The sequence below is a fragment of the Sylvia atricapilla genome, chromosome Z (assembly GCF_009819655.1).
Source record: "Sylvia atricapilla isolate bSylAtr1 chromosome Z, bSylAtr1.pri, whole genome shotgun sequence".
Taxonomy (NCBI): domain Eukaryota; kingdom Metazoa; phylum Chordata; class Aves; order Passeriformes; family Sylviidae; genus Sylvia; species Sylvia atricapilla.
In genome coordinates, this window is record NC_089174.1 from 52081898 (window position 1) to 52102104 (window position 20207).

Genomic DNA, 20207 nt, shown 5'->3' on the forward strand with positions numbered 1-20207 from the left:
ATATCTGATGTCAACTCATGGCTCTGTTGTCTCTTTGTCTTCTCAACTAAGCTTAAAATCAATAAAGAGCTTTTCTATCTTTTCAGTTTTGCATTTCACCTTACATGCTATTCAGCTTTTAGAGGGTGTGTGAAACTCCTTTGGAAACAAAGTATAATTCATGTTTACCACTCAGTGAAAGAATTACCTGTCTCTCATTTCCAGTAATCACTTCTGAAAGTAAACACTGTTTTACTGCCTTCATACAAAAAGAATTAACTTTCTTGCTGCTCAAAGATTTTTATTAGTTATAATATCTCTCTGTTTGGAGAGGAGAGGAGAGGAGAGGAGAGGAGAGGAGAGGAGAGGAGAGGAGAGGAGAGGAGAGGAGAGGAGAGGAGAGGAGAGGAGAGGAGAGGAGAGGAGAGGAGAGGAGAGGAGAGGAGAGGAGAGGAGAGGAGAGGAGAGGAGAGGAGAGGAGAGGAGAGGAGAGGAGAGGAGAGGAGAGGAGAGGAGAGGAGAGGAGAGGAGAGGAGAGGAGAGGAGAGGAGAGGAGAGGAGAGGAGAGGAGATGTCACTTGCAGATGCGAAAAGAATTGATACAAGTCCTCTTGTATTGTCCCACCTTCAGAAGACTAATAATGTACCCCTTCCATTTATATGAAACACCTTATTCAAAAACAAAATATAGGAAATATAAGAATACTTACTTCAGTGTATTATAATGCTAAATGCTACATGTGCACGTCTATTCCTGTATGCCTTGTGCTGCTTACTCTATGCTTTTTTTGGTTTATATGGCTGAGATTTGCAAATATTTTATTGCAAAATTATTTAAGATATAACGGTTTTAATAATGAGATTCAGTCTGTTCCCAAAGTACAATCTACTGCCAGTTTTAGGGCATAGACACTCTCCTGAGTTATGCTCTAGGGTCATGTTGCATTGAGATTTTCTTCTGCATTGATGCTACTTAACTCAGACAGCTGAGCACCTGAGCATGCATAAGCACATTAACAGACAAGTAAAACTACAGCAGAAAATGGTAGAGGCTAGGTAGAAAATGTCTTATTACCAAGCATTGATATATAATATACTATACAGTAGTAAATTAGGACTATGTGCCCACTTTTAATTGCTTTTGAACTCAGGCAGATAGATGGAAAATCCTTCTTGTGCAAAAGACATACACAAACCAAACCAAACCAAACAACAACAATAACAACAAAAACCAACAGAGACCTGAAACAATGAAACACAATCCATCCCTGCCCGCAACATCCCCTCCACACCCAAGCAATGTTCAACATTGTTCACTATTTCTCTTGTTTTCAAAAGGTATCCTCTAAATGATGATGGCTGCTCTCTCCCCAACAAGAAGTATTAACTCTTCAGTATACTTTCTTACTGCCCTATATTCATATATTTGAACTGTTAACCATGATTATTCTACCGTCTGTGTAATTATGATGTGGTTTTCTGCAATGGAAGATATATCTGTATTTTAGAGGCAGTAATATGTAAGTAGAATTGAACAGCATAGATCTAATTCTTCATTACCTTCCTAAAACTTTTTACTGGGTGATGCCAATGATTACAAGCATACCAGAATATCAGAATAGATGGATAGTTCCAAGACACGCCTTTTTGATTGGATGCTTCGTGTGGTCAATCACTTGAGGACTGAGTAGATGATACAAATTAGTGATAATTCTATTTGTATGTCTAATGGTAGAATTTATTATTTCATATTTGGAAAATGGATATACTCTATTAACAATCACAGTCATTACACGTTAGCCCCTCAGAATATTAACTGAGATTCCTGCATAGAATGTAGTGGAAGGGCAGTGTAAGTAGAAAAACACAGAGATGGACAGTGCTGGATGATTCAGACAGTTAATTAGTTTCTTTTTATACTGTGAGCAAATGTTAGTGTTTACAATCTTACCTGAAGTTCAGTGGTGTTTTACTAAGGAAAATTCCATATTTCTTAAGAACTGCATCACACTGGTACTGAAATGTTCCCTCCTGATTTAATTCCTCTCCACAGTTCTCCTTCCCTATCACTACCATCACTATCCTTATGCACCAACTTCTTTCACATAATTTCTCCACTTCTCATTGGGTCCTAAAAGATGTATTTTTTTAATTCCATTCCCACAAGAATACAGGACTCCAGAGCTTTCAGAGCATAGGAAAAGTTGGAAATAGATTTAATGCCTTTTTGCCACCACTGCTGGAAGAGCATCTCCATAGACATTGCAGCTGTAGCACCCCAATGTATTACAGCATCTGCATTATGAAGAGACAGCAGGACAGGACAATCTGTTCCCATCCAGACTCTACCAGACTGAAACCTGGGGTCGGGAGTAGGGGGTTGATAGAAGAGTAGCCCATACAGTGATTATAACCTCAGTAGGCAAGAACCTCTTCTAAAGGACTGAGAGGCAGAGGTATTACAGGGAACAGCTGCCAAACTCCAGCCAATTTTCAGCTGAATCTGCTTCCTATGAGAGCCATGGTTTCATACACAATATTTCTGTACCACATCTGTACTTTAAAGACTCCTAAAGGCTGCTGTTTTCATACATGGAGAACAGAAACTAGGGTAAAGGATAGGACTTCATGTACCTTAGCAGTAGCAAGTTGCTGTTCCTAATCCTGAAATGCCAGAGCACTTGGAGCCAATCTCTTCCTCTCAGCCAATTCCTTTCTTTGTACAATGAAACTTCCATCAGACATTTCAACAAAGGTTTTGGAAGATAATTCCACAAAAGCATTTGCCTCAGCTATTTCCCCTGTGATTTTAAGTCTAAGGGTCTTTGGTGATCTGTGCACTCTTTCTAATGTTATTGACAGCTTAGAGAAAAAAACCCTCCTATTAATCCTGTCAAAAGACTATATATATGGAATCAAAAGAGGATGGAAAAGTTTTAGTATTTTGCCAGGCAAGCAAAACTAGTATACTATAACTAGTCCACTGAAGTGCAGTGATTAACTGTACGTTTGTGGCAACCTTCCCTTTTAGGTAGCTCCAGAAAAGGGTGATAAAACTTCTACACTTGCATGGCATCATTGGTAAAAATACATGTGTTTTGCACATGTATGTCACACACAAACTACTATTCTGTGTGCTTGGCCCTGATCTGGTGAAATCTACATAAAGACATCTTTTTTCAAGCAAGTATTGTCACAGACTTCAAAGGGACTATTTCCAGGAGTAAAACTTTGTCGTGTGTGATGACAGGATCAGGGAGCTGGTATGATCATGCCCTCTCATTTACTGTACAAAATATACACACACTGCTCCTTTAGTTGTCACCTCCTGCAATGGAGGCCTCATTCTGCTGTGGGCTGAAGTGTGATACACTGGCAAGTGGTCTTTATTAGAAAGGTCATTGACACTGTCAAGCATCCTTTGAAAGGTGACATTGCACCTAGAAGGTTATCAGGCCAGAGCCATGAAGTCTACAACATTTTCACTGTCAATATTGTAAACAGGTAATACATCTGACCTCTTTTTGCACCTAACAAAACACAGATGATTAAAGTTCTTCTGCTTCTCTTTTACCCTTCTGTCATCCATGTATACACATTCCCCAAGCTTTGTCTTGAAGTACCCTGCAGAAGTACAGAAGTTGAGAAAAAGCTACTTTAATTATAAGTACCTCAGTAATGAATTCAAGTACACTTATTTATCATAAAGGGCTTCCCCATCTGTCTCTAAAGTATGCTCAAAAATGCTGTGTATTTGATAACATGAATGCTGAGAACTTAACACATTTTAGTTTTAAGCATTACATTTTGGCTGGCTTTCTGTAAGATTGTACAACTGAATTTTGACTAAAGGAGCAGATTGGGGGCGGGGGGGGAAGTGTGTGTGGGGAGTGTCTGTGTGTGTGCGTGCGTACATGCGTGTGTGTGGTCTCTTCCTAATTTATTTGCACTTCAACCCACTGGGATCAAGCTGCAATCCCTGTAGGCAAAAGAAGATTAGGGAAAGCGACTGACTGTTTTTTCCCAGACACAGAGGGAAAAGCGACTTCTCAAGTACCGCAAGTTTTTCTGGCCACTGTACAAATTGTTCCTTAGTATGGAGAGTTTCCAAAAGACCTAATTAGCAACTCGCTACAAACATTTCTTTGCATTAGCTAATGATCCGGCTACACTTGTAAGCAAACAGTACCAACATATCTAATCAATGCAGAAAACCAACAGAATGCCTATTAAACATCTGGATGTAATTTTCTAGTTAGACTTAGACCAAAATGAAAACATATGCAGGTTTCTTTGATCTATGCCTCAACAAAGAAATTGTTGATAAAAAAACCCCACACTGGCCAGTCAATGTGTCATTTTCATAAAGCCTGGTCATTTCTTTTCAAATGTTCCCAGTTTAATTTTTTTTGGTTTCCTGCAATCTCTAATTTTACCATATTGTGTGAAGGCAAAAGGGATTCTTTGGATCAGATTCTATTTGAGGTTTTACTGCTGCATGATCTGCTACTGACTTGTTTTTTTTTTTTAATTCAGCTCAGGGACTTTTTAAGGGTGAAGGAATGGGGGAAGTGAATACAGTCATGATGGCAAAATGACCTAGTGCAACTTTTTGAACATTCTTGCCTGCAAAGAAAGCTACTAATTAAAAAGAAATCAAATTACTTAGAGGGTATATGATGGCTATTAGCCAAAAGACAGCAAATAATTAGAAATGTAATTGCTTTACTCTGCTCACATCATCTGCACTTCACAAATAAATTAATATTTTAGAAGTGATATTGTTTTGTATGCCCTTATAATAATCATTATTTTTTCAACTGTATAGACAGTCACTAGAATACCACATGTACTGTATCATTCAGGGTTATTTTTTTCTATTTCACCTGCACCACACTGGCATTAAAAACAAACCAACCAAACCCCAAAACAAACAAACTAAATAGAACAACCCCTACGCCCAATAACACATACATGTTTCTCTTTCAGTTGAAAATCCAGTAATCTATCTAGAACTTTTAAAGTATAAACTCTATTGAATACTAGAATTACTTCCTCCATTGACTTGCTCTCACTGTATAGAGAGTAGAAGAGTGGGACAAGTAACATTGAATTGCTTAATGCCCACCTGCAGCTAACACCTAGTGATTAACATCATCAACATCTTTGTTTTATGTGCAAGTTTCCACAAAGTTAAAAAATATTGCTTGTAAATAGTACTGTGAACAGTGAAGGGGAAAAAAATGAACAGTGCATTAAACAGAACATCATACAATACATAGTTTCACTAAAGAATGGGTTCTACATCTGAAACCCTTCTGAAACCCTTTCAGTATAATTAACGTACATTTTGGACTCAAGAGTGGTTGGTTTTGTTTGTTTGTTTGTTTTTGGGGTTTTGTTTGTTTGTTTGTTTGTTTCTCTCTTTCTCAAAGCTCCAGTTGCTTCCAGTGTGAATTTTCAGTACATAGCCAGTTTAGGATTAGGCCCTTTGCTTTATGAGGTAGGAAGACAACACTAAAATTTTTACAGTTAAAAAAAACTGATTTCAAACAACAGAGTAAAATGGATGACTGGACAGAACAGTTGAGGGGGTTAATGCTGAAGTAAATATATTTATTTTTGAAACATGAGACAGACATTTTTAATCTAGTTGGAGAACTGTTTAGACTATATACAGCATTGTGGCAGAATGACCTGGTATAAAATGCTACCTACTAGAATGCAACATGATTAGCCATATCTTGCTGCCTTTCTGTGGTGTAAATAGTGAATATTGCTATGGAATGTGAATTTTCAGTTTCCTGGAATAAATCCAGATTTTTACCCATCCAACAAAAAGAAATTTTTTATGCTTTAAAGAGCCAATGGTGATGCATTATAAATTAGTTAAACATCAGATCATGTTGGTTATTATTTCTGCTATGTAATGTCAGTAGGCCTCATTTGAAAAAAAGCCAGCACATTTGATTCTGTTTCTGCTTGTACAGCTCTTCTATCTCAAATATAATGGATAAGATTCAAAATGCCCTTAAGTCTCTGATTCCAGATTCAAAGAAGGTTAAAAGCATTTGCTAATAATAACCAGGAAAACAGAGCTTTTCTCTTTCTGTTAAAACATGTTTTAGACGTTTTAATGTTGACAAATACAGGTAACAAGACATTTCAACTTTCATGTAGGTGAGCAATTAAGAAAAAACCAAACCCTTTTTGTTTATGTTCCAAAACACAGTGTTGTTTTAATGTCATATCTATCAATATCTCATTAACAGTTTGTGCCAGCAGGTTAAGCAAAGTACAGCGAAAGTTAGGTAAGTGTTACATTATTATAGACTCCATAGCTACTAGGTACACACACACAAAGTATATAATCACAGTTTGTATTTTTATGGCACCTTTCATCTGAAGATCTAAGTACTTTAATAAGCATTAAGTAATTAAGCTTTCCATTGCCATGAACAGAGCAGTAAGTTGGCTTGTCCAAGACAAGAAGGGAAGAGCTGGGAACAGAACACAAGATTTTTAGCTTTGCTTATGCAGGTGGAACACCAGACAAGTCTTCACTCCTGTCCTGGGAACCACAATCTATCAAAGCTCACTATCAAGGGTATTTTGCCTCATCTCTTAAAAACCATTAAAAGCCCCCATATTTATTTATGTGTTCCCCAGGATGTATGCACATATGCACCATATACATGAACACACATACATATGTACACCTACAGGCACAGAAACTATTACATGCAGTACACAGACATGCACATAGCTACAAATACATCAGTGCTCACTGACAAAACTCTGTAGTCATGAAGTCCAAACTTTTCACTGCAGAAGACAGAGACAGTTTCACTCCGTTTCATGTTGGATGTTTCTTAAGTAGAACTGGGAATACAGAATATTCTGAGAATAACAATGGAAAATTATCACTCTGAAGGAGTAAAGCTTTATCTTGATATTGCAAAACATTAAATTTCCTATAAAATTTTTAACACAGACTGCTTTCTTTAGGATACAAGATGAAGCACAATCCACTTCTAAGAAGCAATCAGCATCTAGTAAAGTTAGTGAGGAATTTTAAGAAAATGCAGTCTGTAACATTACCCTTACTGTGCTTAAATAATGCGATTCAACATTCTAAGAACTATTTTGAGGTAGCACACAACTGAACACCAACAGCAAAAGTGTGTGTTAAGGCACTGTTTTAAGCCCAAAGGTATTTCACACTTCATTGTGGAATTCTGCTATGAATAAGGTGCCTGCTAATAGAGGATATATTTTGAAGTTTACTTCCCACTGCAAGCTATGTCACCATTTGTCATCTCCTCAGCAAGTACACACAGCCACTGGAATTTGTTTGGCCCTCGCCTATCTGAAGTGGGCCTATAAAGCAAAGTTACTGACAGCTTTCCTCTATCAGACCCCTCTAAGGGTCTTTCCCCAAAGGACAACTTCCGTCTGATCAGAGGGTCACTCCAGTCAACACAGCAGTTGGCCTGTCCCGGGCCCTGCAAGCACGCGGGAGGGCTTATATCCTTCTCGGTGTTTTCTGTGGCGCGGTGTCAGCCGGTGCCCCGGCCCCGCCGCTGTCGATCGGCGAACGGTGCTAGCACGGGTGGCCGGGCGGTGCGGGGCGCGGTGGGGCGGTATGGGGCACGGTGCGGGGAGCGGTGTGGCGCGGTAGCGCGCTGCGTTGTGGGGCGCCGCGGGGCGCGGTGTGGGGCGCCGCGGGGTGCAGTGTGGGGCGCCGCGGGGCGCGGTGTGGGGCGGTGCGAGGTGCAGTGTGGGGCGCCGCGGGGCGCGGTGTGGGGCGGTGCGAGGCGCGGTGTGGGGCGCCGCGGGGCGCGGTGTGGGGCGCCGCGGGGCGCGGTGTGGGGCGGTGCGAGGTGCAGCGTGGGGCGCCGCGGGGCGCGGTGTGGGGCGGTGCGAGGTGCAGTGTGGGGCGCCGCGGGGCGCGGTGTGGGGCGGTGCGAGGCGCGGTGTGGGGCGATGCGGGGCGCGGTGTGGGGCGCCGCGGGGCGCGGTGTGGGGCGGTGCGAGGTGCAGCGTGGGGCGGTGCGGGGCGCGGTGTGGGGCGGTGCGAGGTGCAGCGTGGGGCGCCGCGGGGCGCGGTGTGGGGCGCCGCGGGGCGCGGTGTGGGGCGGTGCGAGGTGCAGCGTGGGGCGGTGCGGGGCGCGGTGTGGGGCGGTGCGAGGTGCAGCGTGGGGCGCCGCGGGGCGCGGCACTGCCCGCACCGACCGAAGCCGCCCCGCGCGCCCGGGCCCTGGCGGAGGCGAGGCGCGCGCAGGCGCCGCGCGCTCGCTGCCGCAGCCCCGCCCACCGGCGCGGCGGCCCCACGTTACTTTGATGGACAGCTCGGCCTCCCCGCTCTCCTTCCCGCCGACCTTCCCTGCCCCCCCGCGGCGCCGCGCGCCCCGCGCCCTCCCATTGGCCAGCTCCGAGCGCTCCCGCCGCTCCTCCACAAAAACGCTTCCCAGCGAAAGTCGAGAGGCGGCGCGACTCCGGCTCTCGCCATTGGTCCGCTGAGCCGCTGCGCGTCACGGGCCCACGTTGGCTACGGGGTCGGCGATTGGGCGGCCGCCCCCCTCGCGACGGGGTGGGCGGGGCCGCGCGGCTGGTTAGCCGGCGGAGTGTGAAACCGCGTGCTAATGTAAGCGGCGCGGGCGAGCTCGGCGTGTCCATCTCGGCCACGGCCGCGCTCAAGTCACGCCGAGCGCCGCCCGCCAGGCCGCCGCCTCGGCTTCCCCTTGCCCTTGTCCAACGCGGAGGGGACGGGGCCAAGGAAGCCGGCGGTCCGCTCGGGTTCGGATTTTTCATCTGAGGAGAACTTTATCTCGGGTCGGCGAGGAACGGCGGGCCACCGCGGAGGAGAGCGAGGATAAGGATGCTGCTGCTGCTGCTGTCGCCGCGATTTATCGCGCTCGGTGGGCTCTGGTGAGACGCGCAGCTCCCAGATACGCGCCTGCCTGTAGGAGGCTGTAGTGGTGCCGTTGCACGAAGGAGCTTCCCGTCTGATTTAAACCTAAAACGGACGCTTTTTTTTTTTTTTTTTTTTTTTTTTTTTTTTTTTTTTTTTTTTAATTTTCCTCAACGGGGCTGGTTGCTTGGACGCTAACGCCAGCGAACATCTTGAGGGGTTTGCTTTCTTTTTGTCCTAGGGACGTCTCTGCAACTAACGGAAGAGTCTGTGCTGCGTGTGTGGTACCCTTTTTCCTCTGCCCTCCAGCGTTTTGTGCATGTGCTATTGGAGCTGCTTCGATCGGGGACGGCTGTGTAAGAGCCCCCGCCCGCCTCCTTCCTCCTCCTCCTCCTGCTCTCCTCCCTTGTTCATAGCTCTGTGTCTTGCTGGTGGTTTGGCCCCTGCGCCGACGCCTGGGAGCAACGCGTCCCTCCCTGGAGACTTTCTTTCGTCCCGTCGGCTTGCGACGGCCCCGCCGCGGACACTGCGAGCCGCTCGCTCAAGCTGGATTTCCCCCTTTTGACAAAGCGCAGAAGTGGAGAGAGGATTCACCTCTGCTCGAGGTTTCCGGCCCTACAATCGCATCGACCACTTGCGAGTCCGTGAAAGGGATTATTCGCTCCCGCTCAGGGGCGGCCGTTGCCTCCCCCCTGCGCCCCGTCGGGTCCCGTCCCGCCGCGCCCGGGCGTTGCGGGCGCCGCCCGCCGGTGGAAGCGCCGGCGAACGAGCGCTGGTGACCGTCCCAAGCGCGGCCCGTCCGCCTTTCCCGGCCACCTTCAGCCCTCCTTGGAACGACAGCAACAAAGGACGCCGCGGTTGGGGGATGTCCCCGCGGCGGGGTCACTGAGTCGCGCCTCGCCCCGCTGCTGCCCGCGGCGGCGGAGGGAAGGCGGCCGCCGGGTGTCGTCGCTCCTGTCCCCTTGGCGCACCGGGTGTGAAGCCGGGGCAGGGCGGGGAGTCTCGCCGCGAGAACCGCGCTGCGAGAGAGACCCGCCGCGGCTGGAGCCATGTTCCCCCAGAGCCGGCACCCCGTAAGTACGGCTTGAGCCGCGGGTCCGGGGAGCGCACCTCCGGCTCGCTTGCTCGGCTGGAGCTCGGGGGAGGGAGAGGGAAAACACCCTGAACTTCAGTCCCTCCGCGGTGGAGCGGCTGATCCTGCCTGCCGGAGCGGCCTCCGGTACTTTTTGTTGCGTGGGCAACTTACTTGCCTTGGGAAGGACGGCGGGGGGGTCGCCGCCGGACCAGGCAGCATTCGCCGAACACAGCTCCCGGAATGGGACAGGCTGCGCCTCCGCGATGGGGGTCGGCGGGGAGGAGCCGGCACGCCCCGCTTTCGTGTAAGACGGCGGCTGTAGGAGCGGGTGGGTCGGAGCCAGAGCACGGTTAACCTCGGCTCCGCCGCAGATGAGGGACGGGAAGGTGGGTAACAAGTGCGCAGCGCCCCGGGGCGGGGACCGATCGGGCTGGGCGCTGTCTCCATCCCTCCGGGCCGGCCGCGATAGGCAGCGCAGTCTCCTTTTCCCCGCGGGGCGGCCGCGCAGTGTCTGAACGTGCATCTCTCTCTCGTGCCGCCACCGCGCCAGACCCCGCACCAGGCTGCGGGCCAGCCTTTCAAATTCACCATCCCGGAGTCCCTGGACCGCATCAAAGAAGAGTTCCAGTTCCTCCAGGCGCAGTACCACAGGTGAGCGCCGGCGAGTCGCCCCGGGACCAAGGAGTAGCTCACGGTCCCCGCCCGGGCGCGGGGGGCTGCAGCGAACGGGCCCGCCCAGGCGGTGGCGTGCGGCGTCGCGGCAGAGCCCCGCCGAAGGACCGCGGGAGCTCGGGGCAGCCCCGCTCCGCGGCCGGGCGGGGGCTTACGCGGGGGGACGGGGCGCGTACAGGGAGACTGCCTGGGCAGCTGCCAAAGCTGAACTGTCGAAACTGGAGCGTTCGGCGCCTCTGTGCATTTGAAAAAACACGGTGTGTCTGGGGAGTCCGTATGTGGAGGGCTCAGTGTATCAAGAGAAAACCTGCTCCAATTCTGTGGCACGGTCCGTTAAGGAGGCTACTTCTGATGTTTGCTCATTTGTGTGTGGCGTTAATGCAAAAGTTAATAAAACTCCAGTGTCCTGTGGTTAAGAGCCAGGGAGGACGGTTAAAACACACAAGTACTTAAAGTAGCAACACAAAGTTTACCAGAATCCATGGAAGTTGTGGAACGTGCTCCTCGTTGCTACTCTGCCCTTCAGAAGTTTTTTGCGGTTGTGTAGTTGCTGTTGAAGTCCGTTTCAGAGATTTAGGGTACAGGTTTTTTCTGACCGTGGGTATCTGGTCTTCTTTGATTTTGTACTTATGTGCACGTGGAATATTTGGAGGGAAGTGAAAGCTTTACAGGTTTCCCAGTCAGAAATCGCTTCGTTTTAGTTATGCTTCCTCTTCCTTTACCTATGATTCTGTAGTCTTACAAAAAAATTATTAACTTGCTTAAGCTGTTTATTGCTTAAGAAATACAATGTAAACTGTAAAGATCCGTTTTTGTAGTTTTAAGTGAAAAATACCATTTGTGCATTAACTGTTCCATAGGATGCTCACAAGTATCATTAAAAAAAATCATTTTGATGGAAAACAAACGGAACATTGAAGCTCTTTGTGAAAGTAGTCAGTATTGTATCGCTGTGATGCAAGTTTGTGCAAGTGACAAATGCAATTTATTTTTGTTTATGAAAACAAAAATGGAAAAAAAAAACCTTGCCAGTAAATGATTGTCAGAATTACCAGTTTTCAAGCGCTGGGCAAGGTAACATTTGCTAGAATGTACTTAAGGTAAGAATTATAGTCAAGTTGTAACTGTAAAAGTGAGTGATAGTACTTAGCAGTCATTTACTAAATGGTGTATAGAAAGAAATGCCTTTATTTTAATCTTTTTTTGCTCCTGAAAAGTACTTCAGGAAAATTCAGATCCTATTCTAACTTACAAGTTGTAGCACTTAACAGCAGTTCTTTGTCAAAGTATGAAGAGTGGATATGTTTAGGTTCTGTAGACAGTTCAGGCCTCACAGAGCACCCAAGAAATGTTCTGTAAATTTCTTCTTTGGCCTTTTTATTTCAAGTATGAATTAAATCTTTCTATATTGCAAGTTAGTTTTTGAGATTTTTTAAAATTGGCAGCTTCTGTTGCAATACAGATAGGGAGGGTAGATGTCAAAAAAATGTCGTGTTACATTAAAACATGATCTATTTTGTAGCCTTAAATTGGAATGTGAGAAACTGGCAAGCGAAAAGACAGAAATGCAGAGGCATTATGTGATGGTGAGTATATTTGTTTTTATCTTTATTTCAGTAAATATCTCCTAATACAGTGTAAGTCAGCATAAGAAAATAATGTATGCTCATTTATTTGCAGTACTATGAAATGTCGTATGGATTAAACATTGAAATGCACAAACAGGTAAGACACTTTGTTTTCTAAGCCGCAAAATCTGCAGTCTGTCTGGTGCATTTAAATGTAGCTGTGCTGTTTATGCTCGGAGGACTGTTTTGTGTCTGCATCAATAGTCTGATTTGTAGCCTGATTAGTAGACCTTTGCCTACCTCCTGTCAGATGAGGTGTAGATTAGGTTAAACAGCAATGCCTTTTTTGGAGTTGGTCCTGAAAGACTGTGGCATAAATAGGAAAGATCTTGTTATCTGTGGTTTTAAAAATGCAGTTCAGTACTTTACAAGTTTGGAGTTTTTTGCATTCGGTTTTTTGTTTGTTACTGGTAGGGGCTCTGACATGTAGAACTGATCCTATGTCTGTGTAGCATATGTAGTCATAGTTACTCAAATCTCTGCCTTATAAAGGTATGAAGAGATTAGTGATCTGGAAAACTCTAGTTATGGCTATGAGTTTGCAAGTTCCCATAAAATTCACACTTATGGCCACTATAATGGTGAATAAAAAGAGTATTGAACTGGAACAAGACACTGAGGACCTCATGAGAGAAGAAAAGCTAAATGATTGCACAGCCCAGAGGACCCTCAATTGAGTAGTCATTGTCTGCCAAATAAAGCATTAATGACAGGGTGTAAGTATTCTGTAGATATGCTGACATTCAGTTTTTCATCAAGATGCTGGTACAATAAGTCTTTCAGAAATCGATGGCCTCTTAAAAAAATTATCATTAGATGAAGTTGCACAGTTGGACACATTTCAAAGTGCAACAATACAATTCTTTCTTGATGTGTATGTGCTATTTCATCTAAAACTCTTGTTTCATTAAATTAAAGAGCATGGCTGACCGGTTAGGGCACAGTGAAGAAATTGATTAGTTCAGGCTTCAGATCTTCAGTATATTCAAAGACATTCATTAAGCAAGAGAATTACGGAGCTGAATTTTGCTTTTGTAACTCTGAATCCTTTGAATTTTTTTTTTTTTGTTGTTTGTTTTGTTTTCCCCTAAAAATATCATAGTTGGTAAGGTGGCATTGTAATTCCATGATAGCTTTCTATCTGCAAATCTGGGTAGGTATTCTTTAGGGCTTTGGAAGTATGCTTGTTTCAATTCAAAATGCCATTAAAAGGAGCTGTATTATGGCAACCTTTTTCAAATTTTTTTTTAAAATAATGCACCAAATAATGAGATGGAACAAGAAGCTTAGTATTTGACTTGTTCTGTACTGTAGCTTAACTAATTTTCTTGTGGCTTGTGCTTTAGGTTTTCTGTGAGGTGACTTAACATAGCTTTATGATTTTGGAATTTTTTCTTGTATTTTTTTCTCTTCAACAACTTCTTGGCGTACTGTAACCTGTGATGAAGTCAGTATTTGTGTATAAAGCTCATTTGTTGCAACGTAGATGTTATTTTCAGGACATCTTTAAAGAGAATGTATGATTTTACTTAGTGTACTAGGAATTAACTTTAGGTAAAATCAATTAAACCCACAGGATTAAAGTGGGTGAGAGCTAAGGTTTCCACTTTGACCTTAACATATGTATAAAGGTTTAATGTTCTGAATCTATGGCAATTAGAATTATGTACCCAGTAGGCAGTGATACTTCAGAAGCTTTTAAGATTCACGACAGAGCATTATATCTGTGTTAGCTGTAGTTGGGGAGGGTAGTGCGCACTTGCTCTGTGTGTGCTGTTAAGAAAAGAATAGGCTTTTGAAGGTATAAATACAATTTCTCTGTATGTGAGTCTCAGATACTATGCTTTTACATATTAAGTAATTCTAATTTCTGGTAAAAGTAGCACCTTCATGTTCAAGTCTATTGATTCAGATGCCTGCAGTGATGGTGCCAAATGGTATTGCAGTTCAGTATGTAGGTGGCCTTAGATTACAGGAAGAAAAAAAAAAGCCTAACAATAACATTCTTCTTAATTTCTACTGCTAATGATAAGTTCTGAGGAGGCTTTTGACAGATAGTAATCATAATTCTTATTAACTGGTGACGTCTACCCTCAAGGGTGTAGCCAGGCTCAAATTGATGCTTTTTGCTGGCTGATCACCAGCATGGCCTAAGTGCTCATTATGTTGTAGAAAGGGCCTTTGGAGCTCTCATTACGTTTGACAGGAATTCTCTCTAGGGGGAAACTGGGCAGTAGCTAGACTCCTGACAGGCTGAAATTATTCCTGCTTTATGGCTTATAACGAAATGCTAGCAAGGCATCATCAGGGGACATGAAAAATTGTCATTTCTGACAACATCTTTGTTACTGGAAAATGCAGTGATGGGGAAACTTTCCAGTGAACAAGCTTTAACATTTTTAAGGTCTTCCTCCTGTTTGGATGCTGTACTTGCTGTGTGAAACTCTTCAGACTGCTTGGGCTGCTGTTAGAAAAACAAAATTACACTGCAGCAGAGCTTGTTTATGGAGTGTGGTGTGTACATCACTGTTAAGGTAAAGTCACTTAGATAAAATGAAGTAATTGCAGTTAGCCTGAATGTAAATGAGTTTGAGTTCTTTTACTGATGGATTTGTGTCAGCAGTTCTGTCTTCATTTAATTTAGTAATCTGTTATAATTTAACTAAAATAAAGTTAGTCAAGACTTGAATGTTGTTATAAATAGACTTAACTGAAGTAAACTTTGCATACACAAACAGCTGTATTGGCAGAGCTTTTCACTTGAATATGTTGCATTTAGGTCCAGAAATGGCCATGGTAAGGCTTCCCTCACAAATCTAGCTTTGGCCCTTCGCAGTGTTTAACTGCATGATGTGTGCTTAAATCAAGGTGTAGCTGCATTTCAGCCTGCTGGCTGAATAGGGGTTGGGAAATAATCTTTTTGACACATTTGTGTCTGGTTTAGATTTGGTTTTATTTGTTTCCTTCTTTTTTTTGTGTGTAGGTTTTTAAACTTCTCTAACTTAAGAATCCCTAGTATTTTTTCTTAAGAGCATGTTTTATGTAAACACTTACGCCATAGTCTTAATAACTATTTTAAGGTGAATAGTTACTGACCAAATTTTGCGTTCCTGAAACAGAAACAACCACCTGAGGATTTGTTTAGGTAGATGTGGGTTGATTTAGATGTTGTTTTCATATGTGTCAAAACAGAATGAATAAGAACGTTGTGTGGTCTTCAGTTTCTTTTCTGTGTTATACTGTCCAAGTGACATTTTCCTCAGTGTGACATCTATGGCTGGCAAGGCAGATGAATCAACTGCTAGTGCCAAGATGAAGAGTTGGTTGGGTGTTAAAAATCCTGCTGTACTTACAGTTGCTGCCTTTGGCTCCTAGGGCACTGTGTCTTTATTTTTGCCAGCTCTGCTTGTCATCTTCGTAAGTCCGAAAATAAGGTTTCCTGTGCATTTAATGTCTAGATTGGTGAGGTGCAAGATTATCTTTTGTTCATTGGCAGGCAGCCACAGGAAAAAAAATATTCGTCAGTGCTGAATCAAGTGCTAGATTTATAAATTACAGTATCTGGGTTTCTGCTATCCCAACAGTTATGTCAAGGTTTCCTTCTCTTTGGGTGGGTCTTTTTGATCTCTGTGAATTGCCTGGAGGCAGACCTGTCATTCAGTAGCTTTCCTGGTATAGAAAAGTATACAGACTCCAAAGCTGCACTGTGTTAACCAGTTGTTACATGTTACAGAAGGTACATGTCCGTTTTATCCTGGACTGTTCTGTGGAATAATTTCTAATGTTCCATGGCAAAGGACAGTCTTCTAATGATGTCTCATTAGAACATCAGTCTTCAGGAGAGGGTTAAACAGGAGGGAATTAAGGAGCTTAGTTAGCTCTCTGCAGCTCTTGATTAGGATGGCTTTGCTGTTGAAAGGGGTTTAAAGATAAATTAATTTTCTTCATTTTCCCTACATTTTAATTATTGGAATGAAAAACTCTTTAAGGTTTTGGTGGTGTGCAGTGAATATTTCAAGAGCATTTTACAGTTGGCACAGCCACAAAAGACATGTTAAAATTGTTTTTCTTTAAAAGAGAAAATGGTAGGATTGATTGTGACAGTACTTTTCTCTCAAAAAAAAAATTGTACTTATTCTGAAATATTTGATTTCTAAATGAGTACAAATGTGTCAGCAGCTTAGCCATTTCAACCACAAATAGAGTTGCCAGTTTGAAAGAGGGGAAAAGACTAGAGTAATTACCTCAACTTTAGTGACTTTTGAACCATGTTGCAAGCTTGAGGCCAACATTATTGTGAAGGAGTTATCTGACAGATTCAGGGCACTGTGAAGTACATCTCCATGTGGCTTTCACATAACCATGTTGTCAGATGCCATCTATTATGTTAGCTCCATATAGAACTTAATTCAAAAGTGTGTCACAGTGTAAACAGTGTACATACGTTAAATAAATAGTGCCTGATTGTATCTCATTTTAGACTCCAGCTCTGTGAGGAACCTGAAATCTGGTAGACTGAGTGAGGACCAGTATTCCTACCAGCTACATCGTTAAACTTCCCTTGCATTGCTGGAACTCGCATTGCCACATCTGTTGTGTACCTGTTCAGTTAAAAGGAAGGAAAAAAGTCCTGGTAACTTTTGAGGTAGGGGGAAGAGTAAGAGGGGAGATGCTTTGTGAGTGTGCAACATTATTTTGTCATAACAGATTCTATGGGGAAAGCTTAATGGTTTTCCTCCTTCTGCTGGTCGTTAGACCAAATCAAACTGAGCATTTGAATTACCTTTCATCCCTCTCTACTTAAGTTTTTGCAGCAAAGGGCTAAAATTGCAGTGTCTCCTGTGCAGAATGGAAAATTAAGATCGTTTAGGTTTGATAGATCACCACTGGCATAGAGTAAAAGCCTTTAAAACCAATTTTGGATAAACTTGCACTTATCAGAAGACTGCACAGTACCTACTATAAAAATAATAACAGCTTTGAATGGAACTGAATGAATGAATGAATGAAAAATGAAAATATTTTTCCACTTGGGGTAAGATTTAGGGATATCTAATGGCAGTTTTGTCTAACAGTATTATTGTCATTTTTTGCATCACACTTTTTGGTTGGATTCTTAAGTGTAAGTAATTGAGCAATAGTTGCTAACATAATTCCTCTCAGAACGGATAAAAACAAAGACAGGGAGAATTAATAATTTTATCAGCATTCAACTGTCAAAAGAGCTAATTTAATAGATTAATCCTTATGATTACTTGAAGGCTATGGCTTTTAAAGTTCTTGCAAGTTGATTCCATAGTGAAGCTGAATTTCCAACCTGTGTTCTTCTAAGTATCAAGTTTCTACTTAAAACAGTTTTCTGGAGTTAATATTGCATGACATGTCGGGGCAACACTTTCTGGTGTTTGACCTGCCCTTATTGTGGAGAATTTTATCCTTCACCAACTGGGAGTTTGCCTTTCCGCACTGGTAACCATTGTGTGCCTTTTGTTCTTCTATTGTGCACCTCCAAGAAGGAGCTGAGATTGTCCTCTCTGTAATCACTTCTTTGTCAGAAATGAGGTCTTCTCTCCCATTAATTTCTTCTTGAAGCTGATCAAGCTTATTTTCTCCCTGGTATGATGTGTGCTCTGATTGCTCGATCATCTTACTGGTGACACTGAGAGACTTGCTCTGGTTTAGCAATATCTTCCTTCTTGCAAGACAAGGGAGCAGGAAGGGGAATAATTTCAAACAGCCAGTCAGTTGCAGTCATTCTCCTGTGTCTTGCATGAGTGTAGCCTTCATCAGCGTGTGACTGTGGGGCTGATGCATATTCAGCTTGTTCTCCAGAGCCTTTCTCTGCAAAACTGCTTTCTAGTGTGTTTCCACCATTGCTGTGCTGTTGTGGGGAGAAAGTTGTTCCTGGTTTAGGACGACCTCCTACCTTTGTTTGCTTTGGACCTGGTTTCCACTGTCTTTATTTGATGGCCACAGCTTCTCAGAAGCTGTTGATACCTAGCTGCATTTTCAGTGGAGTCAAAATGTTATATACCTCATGCAGACCATCTTGGCTCCTTTTCAGGTTGGGCAGTCCCAGCTTAAACAGTTGAATAGCTTTCTTCGATCACTTTCCTTGCTTTTCACTCAACCTTTTTAATTTTTAACTCAGACTTTTGGAATAAGGAAACTAGAACTATATGCAGTTCTCAGGATGCTGGTGAACCACCTTTTTCTGTTTTCTGGATGTTATTTGTTTCTTTTCTTAATTTTTATTTCTTCTTTGGTAAAATTTCCAAGTTTTTCCTTTTGACTGCCATGAAATGCTGAACTACTGGAGACATTTCACATTTGAGCTCTTGCTTGTGAATGATAATTGTAAGCTCAGAAACCATCATTTTATGTGGCTAGAGATGTCTGCTCCTAGTGTGGGTAAATTTTGTTTATGGACAATTGTTTCATTGCCCATTTACTCCTGTAAAGTCTCATTGCAATTCTTTAGCTGTTGCTTTTACTGTCTTATGGACAAAATGTATTTCTATTTCCTTTCAGGCTTTGTATTTACTTTCTTTCTAATTTTTTTATGGAGCAAGTTCTCTTACTTGCCGCTTGCTGTCTTTTCCAGGCTGTGCTGCTGATCATATTAGTAAAACAGATTGCAGCAAAGGCCCCTGTGAAACTCCACCAGTGAACTGTTTCTGGCATGTGCTGGAGGTGACAGAAAAGTGGATTAGAGCTTGCTGAAATTGAGTTTAATCTTAGCTGAACTCTAGTTAAATCAGGTTAGACCTAAAAATCAGTTATTTCCTGAGATTGTCTCTTTTAAGAAAGAAGCCCTAGTGCTGCACAAACAAAAACCTCCAACAAAACAAGAACTTAAAATATTACATCCCTGTGAAATAATGCTATAAGCCTTTTTTTGTTCCAATTTTACTTGAAAGTATTGTGATTGTATTTTCAAGTTAAGAGATTTTAGTATTGTTTCCATAGGTTTGTATGAATCTTGACAGCACCAAGGTGGGCTGTTCAGGTTTCTTTTGTTTTAAGTGTTGAGTCTTATTTCAGTTGTTAGCAAGCCTACTTATAAAATACACTTAATTTGATGAAATCGGTTTAGGAAATTAATATGTTTGGTGAGTATCCCTGAACTTTTTTATAATGATAATATTCTGTGTCTAATGAGAAATTGCAGAGTGTATTAGATGAATGCAGTGACTAATTGGGGATTGCCTAAATCACTCCCACCTTTTCTTTATGTTCTTCAGAACATTTGCTCTTTGTGAACAAATTAGCACTGATGTTTAAATTACAGCTTGAAGTTCTTTGAGGGCTGAAAGGTAAGCTTTGTGTCAGGGCTGCCTGTCTGAAAGTATTTTGTACTTCTTACATGATCTGAGGAGCTAACTAGCCTTTTTGGCTAGGTGAAAACAAAACAGAAAACTTGGGCTAATTTATGTTTTGGTTTAAGACTTCTTAGTTTGTTTGGGTTTTTGGAATTTTCTTTTTTTTTTTTTTTTTGGTCCCACTCCCTCAGCAACATGGATGTTCTCTTTTTTCTGTTTGGTCTTTATTTCTTTGTTTTGAAGCTTTTTGATGTTTGTGTAAACGGTTGGTCAAAGCAGCTTACTTGTAAGGTGACCAGTCACTGCATTGACAAGAACAGACACAATAGAAAACTGCATTAGGAGGCAAGCTGTTGGGATTTGCAGTAAATATATTACAGAACACAAGTGCATTGCCGATACTGCTTGTTTAGCAGTTTGCAAGGGCAGTGGTAGTATGGATTTTTGAATTAGAAGGGAAGGACTGATCTTTCTGTGTGCTGGAACATCTAGTTGATGGCTGAGGATAAAATTGATTTAGAGAACAAAATGCTGCCATCTCTATTTGTGCCATTTTAAAGGCTTCTATGGATTAGCAAGTAAAAACAAAAGATAGCTTTCATTTTGGAGAACGGGAG

General features: G+C 43.0%; 1 protein-coding gene across 2 annotated transcripts in view; it reads left to right on the forward strand.

Annotated features, from left to right (window-relative positions):
• The first annotated feature begins 8559 nt into the window (after positions 1 to 8559).
• The window catches only part of TLE1 (TLE family member 1, transcriptional corepressor), a 74401-nt gene continuing 62753 nt past the window's right edge, over positions 8560 to 20207 (forward strand). The window contains exons 1-4 of one of the 2 annotated variants that reach the window (XM_066339653.1): positions 8560 to 9966; positions 10519 to 10619; positions 12163 to 12226; positions 12321 to 12365. In XM_066339653.1, the coding sequence (XP_066195750.1) occupies positions 9943 to 9966; positions 10519 to 10619; positions 12163 to 12226; positions 12321 to 12365 (234 nt within the window). In that variant the 5' untranslated portion in view covers positions 8560 to 9942. The remainder of the gene's footprint in view (positions 9967 to 10518; positions 10620 to 12162; positions 12227 to 12320; positions 12366 to 20207) is intronic. The other variant, XM_066339654.1, reaches the window with a different exon arrangement.